Source organism: Somniosus microcephalus, chromosome 13 (genome assembly GCF_052327205.1).
Source record: "Somniosus microcephalus isolate GS21.2 chromosome 13, FLI_Smic_1.0, whole genome shotgun sequence".
Taxonomy (NCBI): domain Eukaryota; kingdom Metazoa; phylum Chordata; class Chondrichthyes; order Squaliformes; family Somniosidae; genus Somniosus; species Somniosus microcephalus.
Window position 1 is genome coordinate 191,698,917 of NC_140999.1, and position 22,266 is coordinate 191,721,182.

Sequence of the window (22,266 nt, forward strand, 5' to 3'; positions counted from 1 at the left end):
CGGATGGCGGCTCCAGGGCGATATTTAAAGGGATCAGTCGCAGCTGCCAGGTTAGTGCGGTTTCACTGCTTCCTTGTCAGTTTGCGATTGTGCAAGCGTTTAATTCAGTCATTTAAAGGTTCTTTAGTATCAGGAGTGTTGTGGCTACTAAAATGTGTTATATTTATTCTGACAAAATTTCAAAGTGCTACACTTGGTTACATTAATGGGGGTTGTACTGGCAGTCGACGTCGCCCTCTAGGATCTACTGCAGAGGGAGCGGAGGCAGTGAGAAAGATTGGAAGATGTTCGGCCAGCGGGAGGAGGAGGGCCATCAGGGCTCTCAACAGGAGGCCTTACCCTCCAAGAGTATTCCGACAGCACTTCTCCTACCTCCAATTAAGCGAGGAGCAGTGTATTAGAAGGCATCGCTTCAGCAAGGGGGTGGTCACTGAACTCTGCCACCTCCTGCAACCAGACCTCGAGCCTCAGATCAGGTCGACCACGGCTCTCTCAGTGGCAGTCAAGGTCACCATCGCACCCAATTTCTTCGCCAGCAGATCTTTACAGTCCGCAACAGGAGACATAGCTAACATCTCACAGTTCACCTTCCATCGCTGCATCTAGGAGGTCACAGAGGCTCTCTACAGTAGGAGAAGGGATTACATTTCCTTCCCCATCACCAGAGAGAAGCAGGATGAGCGTGCATGTAGCTTTGCCAGGATAGCAGGCTTCCCCGTGGCACAGGATGCCATTGACCGCACCCACATGGCTTTGTGGGCACCGCATAACAATCCTGAGATCTTCCATAACCGCAAAGGCTACCACTCACTTAATGTCCCTTTGGTGTGCGACCACAGGCAGCGAATCCTCAATGTGAATGCCCACAATCCTGGCAGCAGCCACGATGCCTTCATCCTGCGCCACACCGGTGTTCCAGCACTCTTCCAGCCACCACGTCAAGCTCGCGGCTGGCTGGTTGGAGACAAAGACTATCCGCTCTCCACCTGGCTCATGACTCCCCTCCGCAACCCTAACACTCCTGCCCAGCACTCATATAATGAGAGCCATGCCGCCATCAGGAACATCATTGAGCAGACCATCGAGGTGCTCAAGCAACGGTTCCGCTGCCTTGACCGCTCGGGAGACACCCTCCAGTACTTGGCTGAGCGGGTGTCCCATTTCTTGGTGGTCTGCTGCATGCTCCACAACTTGGCCATCATGAGGGCCCAGCCCTTGCTGCCAGGAATTGCAGGACCACCTCAGGAGGAGGAAGAGGGAGAGGAGGAGGAGGAGGAGGAGGAGGAGGAGGAGGAGGAGGATGATGATGAGGAGGAGGAGGAGGAGGAGGAGGAGGAACAGCAGTGAGGGAGGAGGAGGCAGCCACTCAATCGACCTTCCGGAAGGGCGGTCTGTGACCGTCTCATCAGACTGCAGTTCCAATAAGTTAAACCCCAGCTTCCCTTTTGCTCACCACATCCCCATCATTCCAGCCCTGTCGCAGGCCATATCACAGAGCAAAGCTGAAATGAGAGACACCACGAAATCATCCAAAGCCAATTAATAAATTGATCAGTAAACAGTGAACACATATTTACAACAACAATATTAACTATTCACCCTTGTGCAATCCCTTAGTGCCTCGTGTTACTGTGCCTTTGCCTACGCTAGTGCTCCTACTAAGGCACATGGGATTGGGGGCAAGGTATTGACTTGGATAGAGAACTGGTTGGCGGACAGAAAGCAAAGAGTTGGAATAAACGGCTCTTTTTCCGAGTGGCAGGCAGTGACTAGTGGGGTACCGCAGGGATCGGTCCTTGGACCCCAGCTATTCATAATATATATTAATGATCTGGATGAGGGAACTAGATGCAATATCTCCAAGTTTGCAGATGACACAAAGCTGGGTGGGCGTGTGTGCTGTGAGGAGGATACCGAGAAACTCCAGTATGATTTGGACAGGTTGGGTGATTGGGCAAAAGCATGGCAGATGCAATATAACGTGGATAAATGCGAGGTTATCCACTTTGGTGTCAAAAAAAGGAAGGCAGATTATTATCTGAATGGCAATAGATTGGAAGAAGGGGAAGTGCAACGAGACCTGGGCGTCCTTGTGCACCAGTCGCTGAAAGTAAGCATGCAGGTGCAGCAGACGGTTAAGAAGGCAAATGGTATGTTGGCCTTCGTAGCGAGAGGGTTTGAGTACAGGAACAAGGATGTCTTGCTGCAGTTGTACAGGGCCTTGGTGAGACCACATCTGGAGTATTGTGTGCAGTTTTGGTCGCCTTATCTGAGGAAGGATGTTCTTGCCATGGAAGGAGTGCAGCGAAGATTCACCAGGCTGATACCTGGGATGGCAGGAATGACATATGAGGAGAGATTGGGTCAATTGGGCTTGTACTCGCTGGAGTTCAGAAGAATGAGAGGGGATCTCATCGAAACTTATAAAATTCTAACAGGACTAGACAGACTAGATGCTGGAAGGATGTTCCCGATGGTCGGGGAGTCCAGAACCAGGGGTCACAGTCTAAGGATAAGGGGTAAGCCATTTAGGACAGAGATGAGGAGGAATTTCTTCACCCAGAGAGTGGTGAACCTGTGGAATTCTCTACCAAAGAAGGCAGTAGAGGCCAATTCATTAAATATATTCAAGAAGGAGTTGGATATATTTCACAGAATCACAGAATCACAGAAATTCTTAAGGTTAAAGGGGTCAAGGGATATGGAGAGAAGGCAGGGACAGGGTACTGAGTTTGGATGATCAGCCATGATCTTATTGAATGGCGGAGCAGGCTCGAGGGGCCGAATGGCCTACTCCTGCTCCTATCTTCTATGTTTCTATGTTGGCCCTGTGGCTGCAGCAGGGCTGGTGGAAGGCTGCTGAGTGTCCATGCGGGAGACTTCAGATGGCCTTGCAGGATGCCCTCGACCAGCTCTGGGCCTAGAAGGCCCAGCTCTAGACTGCACCACCTCAGCATGGGCAGCAGCAGTCTGGGCTGGCTGGATGACAGGCAGTGACAAGGACAATGGCGGAGTGGCAGTGGTGGGAGCAGGAATGCTGTCATCCTGAGAGAGGACAGCAGGTTCCTGCTCCACTGACCCACTGCTACTCCCCCCCGGGCAGCAACTCAGCATCCCTACCAATCTGTTGCAGCTCAGATTGCTGGCCTGCTGCGACACCGTGAAAGCCCCGGTCGACGGTGGTAGATCCAGCCACGATGGCAGCAGTCAGAGCTTGCGTGGCATCAAGCTGAGACGGCATGAGAGCAGTCTGAGATTGGATGCCACCAAGCATAGACTGCATTACAGCGCTAAGACGTTGCGACGCTTCCGCCTGTGCTGCAATGGAAGCTGCCAGATCACCCATCACATGTGGCATCAGGTCTGGGTCGCCACAGTCTCTCTGAGAGTCCACCATCCTTTGCAGACTGGAAATGATGGGCTCCACGGTGTACACAGAGCTCTGTGCAATGTTGGAGGTGGATTCCTCCACGCTCCTTACCATTGCCGAGAGGCTCTCGGGCACCCTTGCCATTGCACCAATCATCTCTGTGTACATGCCCATCACCCTTCTTGTAAAGGGCTCCCCATCAAGGTCCTCATCTGAGTCCTGTGCAGCAGAACTCGCACACGATCTCGCCCTCTGGGGAGCTGGCCCCCGAGCTACTCTTTCCCCCGAGCTACCCTTTCCCCTGGCCTTGCTGCAGCCCGCTCGTCCCCGGTTCATCATCCTGTGCAGATCCCGCTACTATACTAGCCTCTAAAGAACGCGTAGTGCCAGTATCTGAGCTGGTGCCTGCGGGTGAGACATGCAGTGACGCGGTGTGTTCTTCCTCCCCCTCTTCTTCCACCTCGCTCTCTACGGTGCCCTCAGGGACAGGCTGCTCAGGTGCTTGCTCATTATCTGAAAGTATAAAGGCACAAGAGTCGGGTTAAGGTGAGGGGAGGGGGGCAGGAGGGAGAAAGGCATGCATACAGCATGATTAGCTGGAAAGTGGGAAAGGCTTGTGGGGTGAGGGGGAAGTGGGATGTGAGAAGAAGGAGTAGGGATGAACATACTGTTGTTGTCCCCAAGGGGGTCAATGTCACCTGTGGCCACGGCGCCCACCACCTGGCGCCCAATAATCTGCAGCACTCGATTCTCCAGCGCAGACAGTGGTTGGGTGTCGGCTTGTCCCCCGCCTGTGCGCTCCTGCTCCCCCCTGTTGTGAGCCACCTTGGACTGCAAGAGAAAGGAAAGTGTGCGAGTGAGTGTGGAGCAATGTGTCTATGTGATGTGCCTGCCACAGTTGAATAGCTGTCATTGTGAGAGGTGGGTGTTGGTAGGTAGAGATTGTTGGTGGGTGAGTACTGGGGGTGTGGTGCTTTGGGCAGTGTATGCAGACTGTGATTCAGACGGTGGTATGTAGCATTTGTTGAAGCATTGACTCACCCTGGCCACCCGAGTGAGGTCGGTAAATTTCTTCCTGTACTTTGTGTGGGTCCTGGGGGACCACAATGCTGCCCAAAACCAGATGGGCAACCTCCTTCCACATGGCATGGAAGACTTGCGTCGAGGGCCTCCTGCCACTTCCCGGGTAGAGCACCGCCCTCCGTCTCTCCACAGCGAAGACCAACACCTGCAATGCTTGGTGGCAGAATCTGCGAGCTCTCTCCCTGGGCCATTGATCTGCCATAATGGCACCTCCTTCAGTGGTCCGGTTCCTTCTCCTTGGCCTTCTGCTGCTTGCTGAGACAGCTACAGAACCAGCAATGCTGAGATTGAGGTTCTGCAGCATCAATGAACCTCCCCTTTAAGACCTGGAAAGAGCCTGTGACAATGATGACTTGCGATTCGACTGTACCTGATATGGGTTAGCGCTTTGAGTGTAACGTCACAGAGCTAGGCCGTTAGTGTTTGATTTAGCGCTCCCATCCTTTCTTTGAGCGATGGCACTGAATTTTGCGTGCAGTGAGATTCATTAGCGCCTGGCACTAAATCTCAAACTTTTCCAAAGTTAGCGCCCACTCCTGGGCTATAATGAATTTCTCCCCCTAAATGTTTGAATTGTCATGAAAACTGTACAAAAATCAAGGGATTCCTGTCCTGTAACTGAAGCCTGGTGGTTCTGGTACTGGTCGAGCAATCCTGAGGTTCTGAGTGCAAATCCCATTAGGACGTTTGGAAATTGAACTCATTAAATCTAGCTGACATCAAATGAAATAACCATGAATTGTAGAGAAAACCTAATTGGTTCACTCATGTCCTTCAGGGAAGGGAACCCGCCACCCCTGCCCAATCTGGCCTACAGAGGACTCCATTTCCAAGCTACATGGTTGACTTTTAATGCCCATCAGGGCAACTAGGGATGAGCTAGGTTACTGGACACTGTGAGCAATGTGTGCCAGAGTAACTGAACCACCTGCACTCCTGGCTTCAAAACAATGACCCTGGCTCCTGCAGGTAAAGAGCAAAGCAAGGGTTTGAAAAGGAGTTTTGTGAGTGACCTTATTGAGCTGATGAAAGGGGATTCTCTCTTTCTTTCTCTCTCTCTCTTTCTTTTGTTCTTTCTTTTTCTTTCTCTCTTTCTTTCTCTTTCTCTCTTTCTTTTGTTCTTTCTTTTTCTTTCTCTCTTTCTCTTTCTCTCTTTCTTTCACTCTTTCTTTCTTGCTCTCTTTCTCTTTCTCTTTTTCTTTCCTTCTTTCTCTTTCTTTTTTTCTTTCTTGCTCTCTTTCTCTTTCTCTCTCTTTCTCTCTCTCATTCTCTCTTTCATTCTCTCTTTCTCTCTTTCTCTTTTTTCTCTCTTTCTTTCTCTCATTCTCTCTCTCTTTCTTTCTTTCATTCTCTTTATCTTTCGCTCTTTCTTTCTTTCTTCCTTGTACAAATGTTTGTACAAATTTTTTCCCATCAAAAAGAAACTGTGTTTGTTGGAAAATATTTTTTTTCTGTTCCAAAAAATTCTTCCATTTAAAAGAAGGATTTTTAATGCAGATCAGTCAGCAGAATACAGCCGAGAAATGCCAGCTTGTGATATGACCTTCATGTCTTTGCCTGACATTTTTTAGCCCGCTACTTTACAGAGATGTTAACCCATTTCTTTTGCCACAATGCAGCTGCAGTTATGGAATTGTTCATTTTAATCAGCTCTCTAATTCAATAGTGGATCGAGGTCATGGACCTTAATTATGTCAACATTTATTTCTCAGCTCATGATTTTAATTGTGCTATAGGACTCCTTTAATACATACAGTAATTTGAATTATTTAACTCTACTTTTCCCGTTCTGTGGAATGCTGGTTGCGTTCCCCATGGGCCCTAATCCTACTATTTCCTGTCTCCACAGTTCTCTGTGTCAATTAACACTTGGCCAGTCTCACTTAACAAAAATACAAGTTATCCTTGAGTTCTCTTGTGAGCTATCAAACGTTTAGACGAACGCCCCAAGGCAATAATTCAATTCACAATTCAAATCGCTTTATTGGCATGATAAGTTACATCTTATGTTGCCAAAGCATCAAAATACATTTATGGTTTAGCACATAAACGCAGTTCTATTCATACAGTGTATAAACAGCACTGAGAGGCTGTGAGAGCACACCCTCCAGATCGATAACATGGCCTCAAAGAAAGAACTCCCAGATATATAGCAGCTTTTACGCCCTCGGGACATCCCAAAGCTAATGAAATACTTTCAAAATATAGTCACTGTTGTGTTGTAGGGAAATGCACCAGCCAATTTGCACACAGCAAGCTCCCACAAACGGCAATATGCTAATGACCAGATAATCTGTTTTAGTGATGTTGGTTGAGGGATAAATATTGGCCCCAGGACACCGGGGAGAACTCCCCTGCTCTTCTTCGATCTAGTGCCGTGGGATCTTTTACATCCACCTGAGAGAGCAGACGGGGCCTCGGTTTAACATCTCATCCAAAAGACGGCACCTCCGTCAGTGCAGCACTCCCCCAGTACTGGACTTTGTTTTTAATTGTTTATGGGATATGGGCGTCGCTGGCAAGGCCGGCATTTATTGCCAATCCCTAATTGCCCTTGAGAAGGTGGCGGTGAGCTGCCTTCTTGAACTGCTGCAGTCCGTGTGGTGGAGGTACTCCCACAGTGTTGTTAAGTAGGGTGTTTCAGGATTTTGACCCAGCGGCGATGAAGGAATGGCGATATACTTTTAAGTCAGGATGGTGTGTGACTTGGAGGGGAACTTGGAGGTGGTGGTGTTCCCATGCGCCTGCTGCCCTTGTCCTTCTAGGTGGTAGAGGTCGCGGGTTTGGGAGGTGCTGCCGAAGAAGCCTTGGTGAGTTGCTGCAGTGCATCTTGTAGATGATACGCACTGCAGCCACGGTGCGCCGGTGGTGGAGGGAGTGAATGTTTAAGGTGGTGGATGGGGTGCCAATCAAGTGGGCTGCTTTGTCCTAGATGGTGTCGAGCTTCTTGAGTGTTGTTGGAGCTGCACTCATCCAGGCAAGTGGAGAGTATTCCATCACACTCCTGGCTTCTGCCTTGTAGATGGTGGAATGGCTTTGGGGAGTCAGGAGGTGAGACACTCGCCACAGAATTCCCAGCCTCTGACCTGCTCTTGTTGCCACAGTATTTATGTGGCTGGTCCAGTTAAGTTTCTGGTCAATGATGACCCATAGGATGTTGATGGTGGGGGATTCGGCAATGGTAATGCCATTGAATGTCAAGGGGAGGTGGTTAGACTCTCGCTTGTTGGAGATAGTAATTGTCTGGCACTTCTGTGGCGTGAATGTTACCTGCCACTCATCAGCCCAAGCCTGAACTTTGTCCAGGTCTTGTTGCATGCGGGCATGGACTGCTTCATTATCTGTGGAGTTGTGAGTGGCGCTGAACACTGTGCAGTCATCAGCGAACATCCCCATTTCTGACCTTATGTTGGAGGGAAGGTCATTGATGAAGCAGCTGAAGATGGTTGGGCCTAGGACACTGAAGTGTCAGCCTGGATTGTGTGCTGAAGTCTCTGGAGTGGGACACGATCCAACAACCCTCTGACTCAGAGGCGAGAGCGCTGCCCACTGAGCACCAGCTGACATTCACTGTGTTGTTTTCTATCTGGTCTGACCCAAGAGTGAGTTGAAATCTCATTAAAAGATTACTCTGATTTTCCTTTTTAATTCTATTACAGCTCGAAAGTTACATCCAGGATAACATCAAATCTGAGATGGCACAGATACAGCAGAATGCCGTGCAGAATCACACGGTGACCATGTTGGAGATTGGCACCAACCTGCTGAGCCAGACTGCCGAACAGACCCGCAAGCTCACAGATGTTGAAGCACAGGTAATGCAGCTCCTCACGCTCACCGCTGCCTTTGAAAACACTGTTGCCCTTATCCCAACTCACACCAAGTCCCATTCACCCATCACCCCAGCGCTCGCTGACCTACACTGGCTCCTGATCCAGATTTACCATTTAACCACTTTTGCTCCATATCCCATGATGCCCTCACCCAACAAAAATCTATCGATCTCAGTCTTGAAAATTTCAGTTGAACCCCCAGCATCCACAGCCTTTCAGGGAGCGAGTCCCGGATTTCTCCGACCCTTTGTGACCTACATTGGCTCCTGATCCAGCAATGCCTCAAGTTTAAAATTCTCATCCTTGTTTCCAAATCCCTCCATGGCTTCGCCCCTCCCAATCTCTGTAATCTCCTCCAGCCCTACAACAATCTGAGATCTCTGCGTTCCTCCAATTCTGTCCTTTTGCGCATCCCCCAATTTCCATCGCTCCACCATTGGCGGCCGTGCCTTCAGGCCCTAAGCTCTGGAATTTCCTCCCTAAACCTCTACACCTTGCTACCTCTCTCTCCTCCTTTAAGATGTTCCTTAAAACCTACCTCTTCCACCTTTCCTAATACCTCCTATGTGGCTTGCTGTCAAATCTTGTCTGATAACGTCCCTGACGTAAGAAAACTACGAGGCACTTGGTCTAAGCGTTAAACAAAGCTTTAATCAACTGTTTTACAACATGGAGGTCTAGTTGTGTCCTTCACTAGTTCCTGTTAAGAATGTCCTGCGCAAGCTGGGCCCGTGCCCGAGTATTTATACTCTCCCTGGACAGCGCCACCCGCAGGCCGCTCAGTATTATTTCATAAGTCTTTCTTTCATGAATGACTGATTCATGTCAGTCCCTGCGAAGCACTTTGGGACTTTTTGCTACGTTGAAGGTGCTATATAAATATAAGCTGTTGTTGTTGAAACTTCCACTGATGAACTCGGTTCAGTCGAGGAGCTGTTGAAGATCTGTCCAATTGGTCCCACTACCCCCCTCTCTTTCCCCATAGAACTGCAAAGTTTTCCTTTTCAAGTATTTATCCAATTCCCTTTTGAAAGTTACTATTGAATCTCCTTCCACTGCCCTTCCACGAATGGCTGTTTGTAATCGTGTGGAAGAAATATGGCCACTGTTTTGGTGCAGAGTCTGATGAGGAAGATAATCTATTCCCTACATTATAACAAGTGACTGTACTTCAAAGAATACTTCATTGGCTGTAAATCGCTTTGGGACGTCCTGAGGTTGTGAAAGTCGCTGTAGAAATGTAAATTCTTTCAAGCCTTTCTTTTTAGTGGAATGATTGTGACAATTCTTACCCTGTCATTAAACTGAGCCCAAACATAGAGGGTACGTTCAAGGTGCCCATTGTTGAATGTTTAAATGTCTTAATCTAAATGTACACTCTCGGGAGCCGCAAGCCTACATTTCGTTGTACTGCACTTGTGCACTAACAATGACAATAAAAGTTGATTTGATTTTTGATTTGATTTGATTTAAAGTCAAGACCGCCATATAAACTACAGTAATACCCCAACAAATGCCTCCCCCTCTCCTCTGGTCGAATGGCCGGAATTTTGCCAACACTCAGGGGGTGGGTTTGGAGGTGGGTCCGTTGTCAAAATAGCAAAGATTGACAGCGGGTAGGAAACCAGCTGTCAACCCGCCTCCACACGAGTCTCCCAGGTGTCGGGTCTGTCAACGGAGAACTGACCCGACACCAAGCAGTGGGGAATACAATTTATATCATTAAATGGCTTGTTAAGTGCCAAATTAAAGCTATTTTGAGGCTTCCTTTCAATTTTACGTTCTCCCCCACGGGTTACCCGCTGCTTGGGGAACACGCCAGCTCACCCTGGCGGGATTTGAGTCTGCTCTGATGTTTCTGATAAGATGACAGCTGCAGAAGTGGTGTAAAGGATGCCATGTTGCAGATGGTCAGTTTCAGAGCGCAGAAACTTTTGGTTACTGCATTTGTAATACATATAGAGATTTCTTTAGCTTGCAAGGGTTTAGAGGCAACTGTATGTCCAGTGCCACCTCATTGGAACAATCTCTCTCACCAGTGACAGATCGCTTCTGTCATCTCACCTGCAGCTGCCATCTATTGCAGCAACATCGGTGCCCTTGAAACAATCAGACCTTGGTCCTCTGAATCCTTCCACGATCAGCCCCAACACCAACATCACCAGGCACACCATCATCACCAACCTTCTCCGCCATCACCTGATGCTGCACAGGACACGGGGCATCAGCCCCTGACAACATTGCTGCCCAGGAGGCCAACAATGGCATCACCATGGCCAGATTTACCACATGATGCGCCAGGTTGACACCATCCCACAGCAGCACCATGAAGCATCCATTTAATGTCCAAGCCATTCCATACACACTCATCACTATAGCGGGGAGGGGGCGGGAGAAATTATGTCTCAACAATCACTGGAACTCAGTAAGACACTTCTCAAGGTGCGCTCAGGTCTGTCCAATAAGGGGCAGTGTTGGAAAAATAGATTTCACTGTATGACACCACATTACCAGAAACTTCACATGGACATTGGCTAAACCTCGCAAGTGCCTACCCTTGTGTGTTGTTAGTCGGTATGCTTGCAGTAGGATGAGGGTGAGTGTGAGGGGTGGCTAGTGAGATGGGGAAGTGATAAGGTAGATAGAGAGAGTTGGGTGGAGGTGCAAGGTAAGTTGGTGTGAGTAAGGATGTGCAGGAGAATGGTAGGGAAGGCAGAGTGATGGGGATGTGTTGAGTGGCACAGCAGGGTGAGTGTGAGTGTGGCTTTGCAGTAACGTTTTGTGATCCACTGAGATCATTGAAAGGTTGGCGTCACTGCAGCCAGGGACCCCTGATGACATCCCTGCTTTTGCCCTCCTGTGCAATGTGCAACCAGGCTATGTTGGTGTCCTGGGGAGGTCTCTTCTGCCCTTAGAAAGGAAGAGGACCTCCCTGCGTGTTGTGACTCCCTCCATAAGTATATAGAGGAAGTCATTGGAGAGCCTGGGTGCAAGCGTCCACCTTTGTGCAGTGCTTGTCGGTGTTTGCAGCACCTCAATGCCGATTACAGAACACCTCATATTCGTTATCGCTTGGAGCCTAATGCCTCTCACCTATGCCGTTAGCGCCTGATTTAGCGCTCCCCTGCATTCTTTGAGTGCTGAGACTGAATTTATCGGGCAGCGAGATTGATTAGCGCTTGGCACTAAACTTCCAACGTCTCAAAAGTTAGCGTCCCAACTGGGGCGATACCGAATTTCTATCCCTTATTTTCCAAGGAGTATGTTTCCTCCTTATTCTTCCTACCAAAATGGACCACCTCGCACTTGTCTATGTTGAAGTTCATTTGCCAATTACCCGCCCATTCTGCAAGTTTATTAATGTCTTCCTGTATTTTGTCGCAGTCCTCCTCTGTACCAATTACTTTAAATCGATAACCAGGGGGCATAGATTAAAGGTAATTGGTAGGAGGTTTAGAGGAGATTTGAGGAGAAATGTTTTCACCCAGAGGGTGGTGGGGGGTCTGGAACTCACTGCCTGAAAGGCAGAAACCCTCATCACATTAAAAAAGTACTTGGATATGCACTTGAAGTGCCGTTACCTACAAGGCTACGGACCAAGTGCTGGAAAGTGGGATTAGGCTGGATAGCTCTTTGTCGGCCGGTATGGACAAGATGGGCCGAATGGCCTCCTTCTGTGCTGTAAATTTCTACGATTCTACGATTCTATGATTAGCTACACTCCCCAGTTTGGTGTCATCCACAAATTTTGAAATTGTACTTCTGATTTCCGAGTCCAAATCATTTATGGAAATGGGGAACAACAGTGGTCCCAGCACCGATCCTTGTGGAACACCATTTCCCACCATTTGCCACTCTGAGTAACTACCTTTAACCCCTACTCACTGTATCCTGTTTTGTAGCCAGCTTGCTATCCATTCGGCTACTTGTCCCCTGATGCCACATGTTCTGACCTTAGTAGGAGTCTACTATGCGGTGCCTTATCGAGGACTTTTTGGAAATCCAAATATGTTACGTCTACTACATTACCCTTGTCTACCCTTTCTCTTACTTCTTCAAAGAATTCAATAAGTTTGGTCAAGCACGACTTTCCCTTTTGGAATCTGTGCTGACTATTATATTTTCAGTGTCCAGATGTTTTTCTATTACACCTTTGAGTAAGGATTCCATTATCTTTCCTACCACCGATGTTAAACTAATTGGTCTATAGTTCCCTGGGCTTGTTCTATCTGCCTTTTTTTATATAGGAATCACATTAGCTGTCCGTCAGTCCTCTGGCACTATTCGCTTTTCTATTAAATTTTTATATATATGTAATAGTGCCTCTGCTTTCTCTTCCCTCACTCTTTTTTTAAATATGCGTGGATGCAATCTATCCAGACCAGGGGTTTTATTCTCTCTATGTTTGATCAATTATGTCCTCTCTTTCTATCTTAAATGTCTTTATATCTTTTTTGATCCCTTCTTCCAGTGTCATGTCCACCCTGTTAGTACCCCTGGTAAATACCGAGGCAAAGTAATTATTCAATATTTTTTCCATTTCGCTGTCATTCCCTATCAGTTTATCGCGTGTATCCCTTAGTGGCCCTATCCCTATCCTGGTTTTCCTTTTGTTATTTATGTGTCTGTAGAATACTTTACTATGTCTTTTTACGTTCCTTGATAATTGAATTTTGTAGATTGTCTTTGCCTTTTTAATTGTTTTTTTAAATCTCTTTCCTAACCTCTTCGTATTGCCTTTTGTCATCCTCTCCTTTGTTGTCTATGTACTTTACCTTTAGTTTCAATTTTGCCCTGACTCCATTATTCATCCATGGTGTGTCATTACTGGCTAGTTTGTTCTTGCTGTTTAGTGCGATATGCTTTTCCAGAACAATTGATCACCATTTTAAATGTTTCCCACTGCTGTTCTAATTTTTTATCAGTAAATTTTTCCAGTTTATTTCCCCTAGTTCCATTCTCATCCGCATAAAATCCACTTTTTTTCCAATTCCGTACTGTGGTCTTTGTCTTATGTCCTTTTCAATCTTTATCTTAAACCTAATTATGTTGTGAAAGAACAGAGCTTAAAGTGTTTTTTTTAAGTGCAGTCTGTTGCCAGAGATCAGATGACAGCCTTGACTGTACTCCAAGCTGCGCATTATATTTTATTGAGTCTACTCCAAATCCCTCTGATCGGTTTTATTCCCCTGCCAAGGCTTTCCGTGCAGGACAGATGTTCATGGAGATGGGGCAGCACTGGTTGGCCTGTAGTGGATACTGTAGCCAGGGCGGTGCGTGCTGGTGAGATCCTGCATCGAAGGACTAACAAGTCACAATATAATCACCACAAACTGGGTGATCGTGGACAGGCAGCAACTGGTAAATGGCAGTCAGTACAGGGTACAAATAACACAGCAATTCACACAGTGAAACCTCCTGGCTCAGCAATTGTCTCCTGCAGGTAAAAAAGAAAGAGCTTGCAATTATATAGAAAAAGTTTGCCACCAGAGATTGTGAGGTCAGGATCATTGCATCTTTTAAAAGAAAGAAAGACTTGCATTTCTATAACGCCTTTCACGACCACCGGACGTCTCAAAGCGCTTTACAGCCAATGAAGCACTTTTTGAAGTGGAGTCACTTGTTGTAGTTAAAGGGGAAGCGCTAAATATTTGAAGCAGAAGGTGATACAAGGTTATGAGGAGAGAGCAGGGCAGCTCTGGATTGGTCCAGCAAACAGCTGGCACAGACACAACGAGCCAAATGGCCTCCTTCAATGCTGCAAACCTCTACGGTTCAATGTGTGAACCTTGACAGTGAATGTTGGCAGGTTGTACAGCAGTGGAAGGAATCAGAATGATACCAGGGGCTAAAAGTGAGGACAGGTTGCATAGACTTGGCTTGTGTTCCCTCGAGTTTAGAAGGTTGAGGGGGGTGAGCTGATCGAGGTGTTAAATGTTAAAGGGATTCGATAGGGTAGATATGGAGAACCTATTTCCTCTAGTGGAGGGATCAAGAACAAGGGGACACCACCACCTCCAAGTTCCCCTCCAGGTCACACAACATCTTGACTTAGAAGTATATCACCGATCCTTCATCGTCACCGGGTCAAAATCCTGGAACTCCCTCCCTAACAGCACTGTTGGAGCACCTTCACCACATGGACTGCAGCAGTTCAAGAAGGCGGCTCACCACCACCTTCTCAAGGGCAACTAGGGATGAGCAATAAATGCTGGCCTTGCCAGCGACACCCACATCCCATGAATGAATTAAAAAAAACATAACCTTAAAATTAGAGCTGGGCCGTTTAGGAGTGAAATCAGGAAGCACTTCTTCACACAAGGGACAGTGGAAATCTGGAACTCTCTCCCCAACAGGCTGGGGGACAATTGGAACTTTCGAGACTGAGAGCGACAGGTCTTTGTTAGATACGGGCGTCAAGGGATATGGAGCAAAAGTGGGAAAATGCAGTTGGAGGCAAATCAGCCACAATCTAATCGAATGGTGGAGCAGGCCCGAGGGGCTGAATGGCCTCCTCCTGCTCCTACGCCCAGCAGAGTTCAGCTAACTCAATACAATCAGGGTGAAGTCGGAATGTTCCTCGTGTGTACGGGTCTGTACCACACTTGGAGTAGCCTTTAACAACTGAGGCACCAAGGGAGTGAAGATATCAGGTTTATCGTAAGAAAAAATCATAGCACATTACTGTCTGCTAACCTCTTTTACTGGCTTTGCTTATTTGTTCAAAGTTGGATGTCTAGCTAAGATTAGCGCAGTGGTGCCGTGTGAAATTTCTACGGATTCCAACCATAGTGCAGCATGCTGGCTCCCCCTGCACTTCCTTATTCCTGTTCGCCCTCGGTGACCCGGGCTCCCTCCTACGCAGATTGAAAGCTCCTGCAAGGAGGTGACTGCAGCTCCAGAAACAGTGCTCCGTGGATCCGGACTTTCTCCGGGAATATCTGGACAGCAGGATGTGTCCCCTGCTGGTAACTTCAAATTCGCAGCACTTGGGGAACAGAGTTGAAGAGCGGACTGCGGAGAGGGAGGAGGAAGCAGGGTTAGCCTCAGGGCAAGTAAACACCCGCTGTGTGGAAAAATTGATCACATCAAAGCTGCGTAATCCTCAGGGAGACACCCTCCATCACATCCCCCTCCCCCCCACCGCGCCCCTGCCTCGGCTATATTAACCACCATTTGCAAATGGTATGCTGGCCTTCATAGCGAGAGGGTGCGCGTACATGAGCAAGGATGTCTTGCTGCAGTTGTACAGGGCCTTGGTGAGACCACACCTTGAGTATTGTGTGCAGTTTTGGTCACCTTATCTGAGGAAGGATGTTCTTGCCATGGAGGGAGTGCAGCGAAGATTCACCAGACTGATACCTGGGATGGCAGGAATGACGTATGAAGAGAGATTGGGTCGATTAGGCTTATACTCGCTAGAGTTTAGAAGAATGAGAGGGGATCTCATTGAAACTTATAAAATTCTAGCAGGACTAGACAGACTAGATGCAGGAAGGCTGTTCCCGATGGCGGGGGAGTCCAGAACCAGGGGTCACAGTCTAAGGATAAGGGGTAAGCCATTTAGGACTGAGATGAGGAGGAATTTCTTCACCCAGAGAGTGGTGAACCTGTGGAATTCTCTGCCACAGAAGGCAGTTGAGGCCAATTCATTAAATATATTCAAGAAGGAGTTAGATATATTTCTTAAGGCTAAGGGGATCAAGGGATATGGGGAGAAAGCAGGGACAGGGTACTGAATTTGGATGATCAGCCATGATCTCGTTGAATGGCGGAGCAGGCTCGAGGGGCCGAATGGCCTACTCCTGCTCCTATCTTCTATGTTTCTATTTGATCTAAAGAAAGACTTGCCTTTATATAGCGCCTTTCACGACGTCCCAGAGAGCTTCACAGCCAATGAAGAACGTTTTGAAGTGTAGTCACTGTTGTAATGTAGGAAACGCAGCAGCCAATTTGCGCACAGCAAGTTCCCACAAACAGCAGTGTGATAATGACCAGATAATCTGTCTTTTAGTGATGGTAACTGATGGATAAATATTGACCAGGAATAACTCCCCTGCTTTTCTTCGAAAATAGTGCCATTTACGTCCACCTGAGAGAGCAGATGGGGCCTTGGTTTAATGTCTCATCTGAAAGACCTCCGACAGTGCAGCGCTCCCTCAGCACTGCACTGGGAGTGTCAGCCTAGATTTTTGTGCTCAAGTCCCTGGAGTGGGACTAGAACCCACAACCGTCTGACTCAGAGGCGAGAGTGCTGCCCACATCTATTCCAGTGCTGGGTGCCAGGGTTGCCTGTTAGGCCTCATTGTTCCCCCATTCAGATACGGGTATGATTCAGGTCAGTGAGAGCACAGGGACCTGTGCAAACACTTCACAGAGGGCCCATAAAGCAAAACAACGCTTTTGTACAACTTGCATTTATGTAGTGCCTTTAATGCAGTAAAATCTCCGCCTCCGTAACGTCACCCGTCCCCATGTCTGCCTCAGCTCATCCGCTGCTGAAACCCTCATCCCTGCCTTTGTTATCACTGGACTCGTCTATCCCAGTCTCTCCTGGCTGGCCTTCCACCCTCCGTAAACGTGTGCTCATTCTAAAACTCTGGCATAACTGTGCCAAGGAACAGCATTAGTTGTGGCTTCAAGTCCCACTCCAGAGACTTGAGCACAAAAATCTAGGCTGACACTCCCCCGAGCAGTACTGAGGGAGTGCTGCACTGTCGGAGGAGCAGTACTGAGGGAGCGCCGCACTGTCGGAGGTGCCGCCTTTCGGATGAGACGTTAGACCGAGGCCCCGTCTGCTCTCTCAGGTGGGCGTAAAAGATCCCGTGGCACTATTTCGAAGAAGAGCAGGGAAGTTCTCCCCGGTGTCCTGGGGCCAATGTTTCTCCCTCAACCAACATCACTAAAACAGATTATCTGGCCATTATCACATTGCTGTTTGTGGGACCTTGCTGTGCACAAATTGGCTGCCGCGTTTCCTACATTACAATAGTGACTCCAATCCAAAAGTATTTCATTGGTTGTAAAGCACTTTGGGACATCTGGTGGTCGTGAAAGGCGCTATAGAAATGCAATTCCTTTCTTTCAATTAGCGACAGACGTGACTGTAACTGAACCAAGCTTCCAATTGGGCGGGGAGGGTCAAAGTGGGATCAGCATGGGGGAGGGAAACAGACCAACAGATTGTTAGCTGAAACAATACAACACAATGAGTGAGAAATAACAACAGAAAATGCTGGAAAAACTCAGCAGGCCCAGGGCCGCATCCGTGGAGAGAGAAACACAGTCAACGTTTCAGGTCGATGACCCTTCATCAGAACTAGAAAAAAGCAGGAAATGGAACAGATTTTAAAGCAAGTTGGGGGCTGGGAAAAGGGGGAGGGGATGAAAGAACAGAAGGGAAGGTCAGTGATAGGATAGAAAGCAGGAGAGATTGAGAGACATTGAGAGACATTGAAGGCGAGAGGAGGTGGTAATGGGACAGGTAAAGGAATAAAGGATGGTTCTAGATGAAGTGTGAGCGGCCCTGGCAGAATGAAGGACAGCTGTCCTGTGGGAGGGAAGAAAAAAGGCCAAACGAAAGTGTGGATTAAAAAAAAATGAATTATATAATATATATGTGATAGGGGCCGAGGTTATGATCTGAAATTGTTGAATTCTATGTTGAGTCCAGAGGGCTGTAAAGTGCCTAATCGAGAGATGAGGTGCTGTTCCTCGAGCTTACGCTGAGCTTCCGTGGAACAATGCAAGAGGCCGAGGACGATGAGGTCTGAGTGGGAATGGAGCGGAGAATTAAAGTGACAGGCCACCGGAAGCTCGGGGTCCCCCTTATGGACTGAACAGAGGTGTCCCGCAAAGCGGTCGCCCAATCTGCGTTTGATCTCCCCGATGTAGAGGAGACCACATTGTAGGCAGCGAATGAGTGAGAATCTGTCCCCCCCCCCCACACAGGAAATTAACTCACGAGCTGTGTCATTTGTTTCTAGGTTTTAAACCAGACATCAAGAATTGAAATTCAACTGTTGGAAAATACGCTCTCCACGAACAAGCTGGAGAAACAGCTGATGCTGCAAACCAACGAAATCAGCAAAATACACGAGAAGAATCGGTAAGCCCCCTGCTCCCGTCCTGTGACGCAACTTGTGATGTCCTGTAAGCCGCAGAGTGTTAACGGTGGCAGGCGACAACCCGGGCGCTTTGTTAGAACGAGAAACCCCGGACTGACGAGGCTGTGTGCGGGAATGTCCGAACCCGCAGCCGTGTTCTTTAAGTCCGAAGCCTTTTGCAGCACAGAGCAGAAGCTGCTCTACCCCGAACGTCACCAAGAGACGTTACCAGTCCATTCAGCCCATACAATTCATCCTCCCTCACTGAACCATCCTTCAGTCCGTAAGGGGGACCCCGAGCTTCCGGTCGCCTGTCATTTTAATTCACCGCCCCATTCCCACTTGGACCTCACCGTCCGCGGCCTCTTGCATTGTTCCACGGAAGCTCAGCGTAAGCTCGAGGAACAGCACCTCATCGTCCGATTAGGCACTTTACAGCCTTCCGGACTCAATATCGAGTTCAACAATTTCAGATCATAACCTCGGCCCCTATTATATTTTTATATTTTTTATCCACACTTTTGGTTTGTGCCTTTTCCTTTTTTTTCTCTCCCACATGGCCGCTGTCTCTCACTCTGCCAGCGCATTTCACATTTCATCCTAGTATGGGGCTGGGAAATGGGGGAGGGGGTGAAAGAACAAAAGGGAAGGTCTCTTCCAAAAGAGAGGTGAGGAGACATTAAGAGATATTCAAGGCGAGACAAGATTCTAATTGGACAGGTAATTGGATGGTAATTACCTGTCCAATTACCATCTCGTCTCACCTTGAATATCTCTTAATGTCTCCTCACCTCTCACAGAACCTCCCTTTTGTTCTTTCATCCCCTCCCCCATTTCCCAGCCCCCTACTTGCTTCTTAATCTGTTTCATTTCCTGTTTTTTTCCAGTTCTGACGAAGGGTTTTGACCTGAAACGTTAACTCTGTTTCTCTCTCCACGGATGTTGCCTGGCCTGCTGAGTTTTTCCAGCGTTTTCTGTTGTTATTTCGGATTTCCAGCATCCGCAGTATTTTGCTATCGTCATCCTTCAATCTAACTGCCCCTTGAATGATTCCACAGTTTTTGCCTCCATACTCCTACCGAGAAAGAAAAGACTTGTCTTTCTACAGCGCTTTTCACCACCTCAGGACGTCCCGAAGTGCTTTACAGCCAATGAAGCACTTTTTGAAGTGCGGTCACTGTTGTAATGTGGGAAAACGCGGCAGCCGTGGGATTGCTCACAGCGGCGTCTTGGAGATTAACCTTCAATTCCTGGAGACTCCAGGGCAATCCTGCGCAAACTGCATTGTTAACGTTACATAAGAACATAAAAAACAGGAGCAGGAATAGGTCACTTGGCCCCTCGAGCCTGCTCCGCCATTCAATAAGGTCATGGCTGATCTTGGGCTCAAAGCCACTTCCCCGCCCGCTCCCCATAACCCTTCACTCCCTTATCTTACAAAAATCTGTCTATCTCCACCTTAAATGTATTTAATCACCCAGCCTCCACAGCTCTCTGGGCCAGAGAATTCCACAGATTTACGACCCTCTGAGGGAAGAAATTCCTCCTCATCTCAGTTCTAAAAGGGCGACCCTTTATTCTGAAACTATGCCCCCGAGTTCTAGATTCCCCCACGAGGGGAAACATCCTCTCTGCATCTACCTTGTCGAGCCCCCTTGGAAACCAGATGGCGATAGTTGTTTCTCAAGTATGGGACGGCTCAAGCCCTTGTCACGGGTGAGATATCCTGTTTAGAATGCGGTGTGCAGAAAGGATCGTTCAAATATTAGCACAGCTTTAAAATTAAACTCCCCCCCACCCCCCCGCCCCTGCCGGCTGGCTGCCAGTGACTGGGTGATGGTTCGCGTCTGTATAATTTTGTTCGAGCAGTTCTGTAAATCATTAGTCAGTCGGGCAGTGAAAGTATCACTCAGGACTCACTGAATAAAAATAACCATTAGTTAAACAAACAAAAGGCAAGGGCTCAGACCGTAATACAAAGCGCCAGCACCAAGTCACTGAGCCAGTGGCAGCTTTTATTTGTCGCACCAATAATGACTGCTGTCGGTTAAGTGATTCGAAGTAGCAAAGTCCCCACACGTTGCCGATAAACTGAAACTATCTTGACTTGTTCCAGCTAATCTCTCAAATATCTCTCAGAATAAATTGCCCCGAATTTCCCTCCTTCCTCTAATAGAGACACTGGGCTGGATTGCCGGCAGCCAATTTGCGCACAGCAAGGTCCCTCAAACAGCAATGTGATAATGACCAGGTCATCTTTATTTTAAGTGATGTTGGTTTGAGGGTTAAATATTGGCCCCAGGACACCGCAGCTACAACAACTTGTATTTATACAACATCTTTAATGTAAAACATCCCAAGTCGTTTCACAGGAGCGTTATCAAATGAAATTTGACACCGAGACACATAAGGAGCTACTTCTTCTTCTTAGGCAGTCCCTCGGGAACCGAGGATGACTTGCTTCCACATTAAAAATGAGTTCTCAGGTGACTGATGAGTCCAATGCGGGACCTACAGTCTCTGTCACAGGTGGGGCAGACGGTGGTTGAAGGGGCGGGTGGGTGGGGTGCTTGGGTTGACGTGCGCTCCTTGCGCTGCCTGCGCTTGGCTTCCGCTTGCTCCCGGCGAAGAGACTCGAGGTGTTCGGCGCCTTCCTGGATGCTTCTCCTCCACTAAGGAGCTACAGTATTAGGACAGATGACCAAAAGCTTGGTCAAAGAGGTAGGTTTTAAGCAGCGTCTTAAAGGAGGAGAGAGAGGCGGAGAGGCGGAGAGGTTTAGGCAGGGAATTGCAGAGCTTGGGGCCCAGGCAGCTGAAGGCACGGCCATCGATGGTGGAGCGATTGAAATAGAAGATGCTCAAGAGGCCAAAATTAGAGGAGCGCAGATATCGCGGAGGGTTGTGGGGCTGCAGGAGGTTACAGGGATAGGGAAGGGTGAGGCCATGGAGGGATTTGAAAACAAGGATGACAATTTTAAAATCGAGGCATTGCTTAATCAGAGACAAAGGGAGAATTCCCCTGCTCTTCTTCGAAATAGTGCCATGGGATCTTATATGTCCACGTGAAAGAGCAGACAGAGCCTCAGTTTAACGTCTCATCCAATGGACGGCACCTCCAGCAGTGCTGCACTCCCTCAGCACTGCACTGGAGTGTCGGCCTAGATTTTTATGCTCAAGTCTCTGGAGTGGGACTTGAACCCACAACTTTCTGACCCAGACGTGAGAGCGCTGCCCACTGAGCCATGGTAAGACCAGTATCCTAACTGCAGATCTCAGGAACCAAGTTACGGAAGCAAGGCGGGTAAATGGAGTTAAGATACAGATCTGCCGTTATCTAATTGAATGGTGGAACAGGTTCAAGGGGCTCAATGGCCTCCTCCTGTTCCCATGCAAGTCACCAGGGTAGAATTTCACTGGACCTGGGAAGGCAGGGCGGGAGGGAGGGATTCTCCGATCTCTGGCTGTAACCTCAGCGGAAGCTCCAGGGAATCGTCCGTTTCTCTGGAGTTCCCGGCTGAAGTTGCAGCGGGAGACGGGAAGAAATCCCAAGAAAAATTCCATGGCGTCCGTGTTCAGGTGGAAGAGATGGTCAGATGGGGCGGGGAAGAGTGGCTGAAGCGGGAGGCTGAGCGCCAGCACTTGGGCCGAACCCCTTGTCCTTGTTCCTGTTTCTGAGTCTTTCCCTGCCAACACCTTCAGGTAGGAAATTCTTGACCTGAAACCAAACTGACTCCCACAGACAGGCAGTCCAAACTTGGCTGCACCTGCACCACACTGTGTCTACGTTAATAGAACAGGAGGCAAGTTCCCCACTGAAAGAATGGCGTTCTCACGGTCACACTAAAAGCAACTTCACTCTTAAAAATCTTGTGCC

General features: G+C 48.3%; 1 protein-coding gene across 1 annotated transcript in view; it reads left to right on the forward strand.

The window, feature by feature from the left end:
• angpt4 (angiopoietin 4) overlaps positions 1 to 22,266 on the forward strand; it is a 133,859-nt gene that overhangs the window by 52,704 nt on the left and 58,889 nt on the right. Inside the window, exons 2-3 of the mRNA XM_086005870.1 lie at positions 8,113 to 8,268; positions 18,273 to 18,394. Of these exons, the coding sequence (XP_085861996.1) occupies positions 8,113 to 8,268; positions 18,273 to 18,394 (278 nt within the window). The remainder of the gene's footprint in view (positions 1 to 8,112; positions 8,269 to 18,272; positions 18,395 to 22,266) is intronic.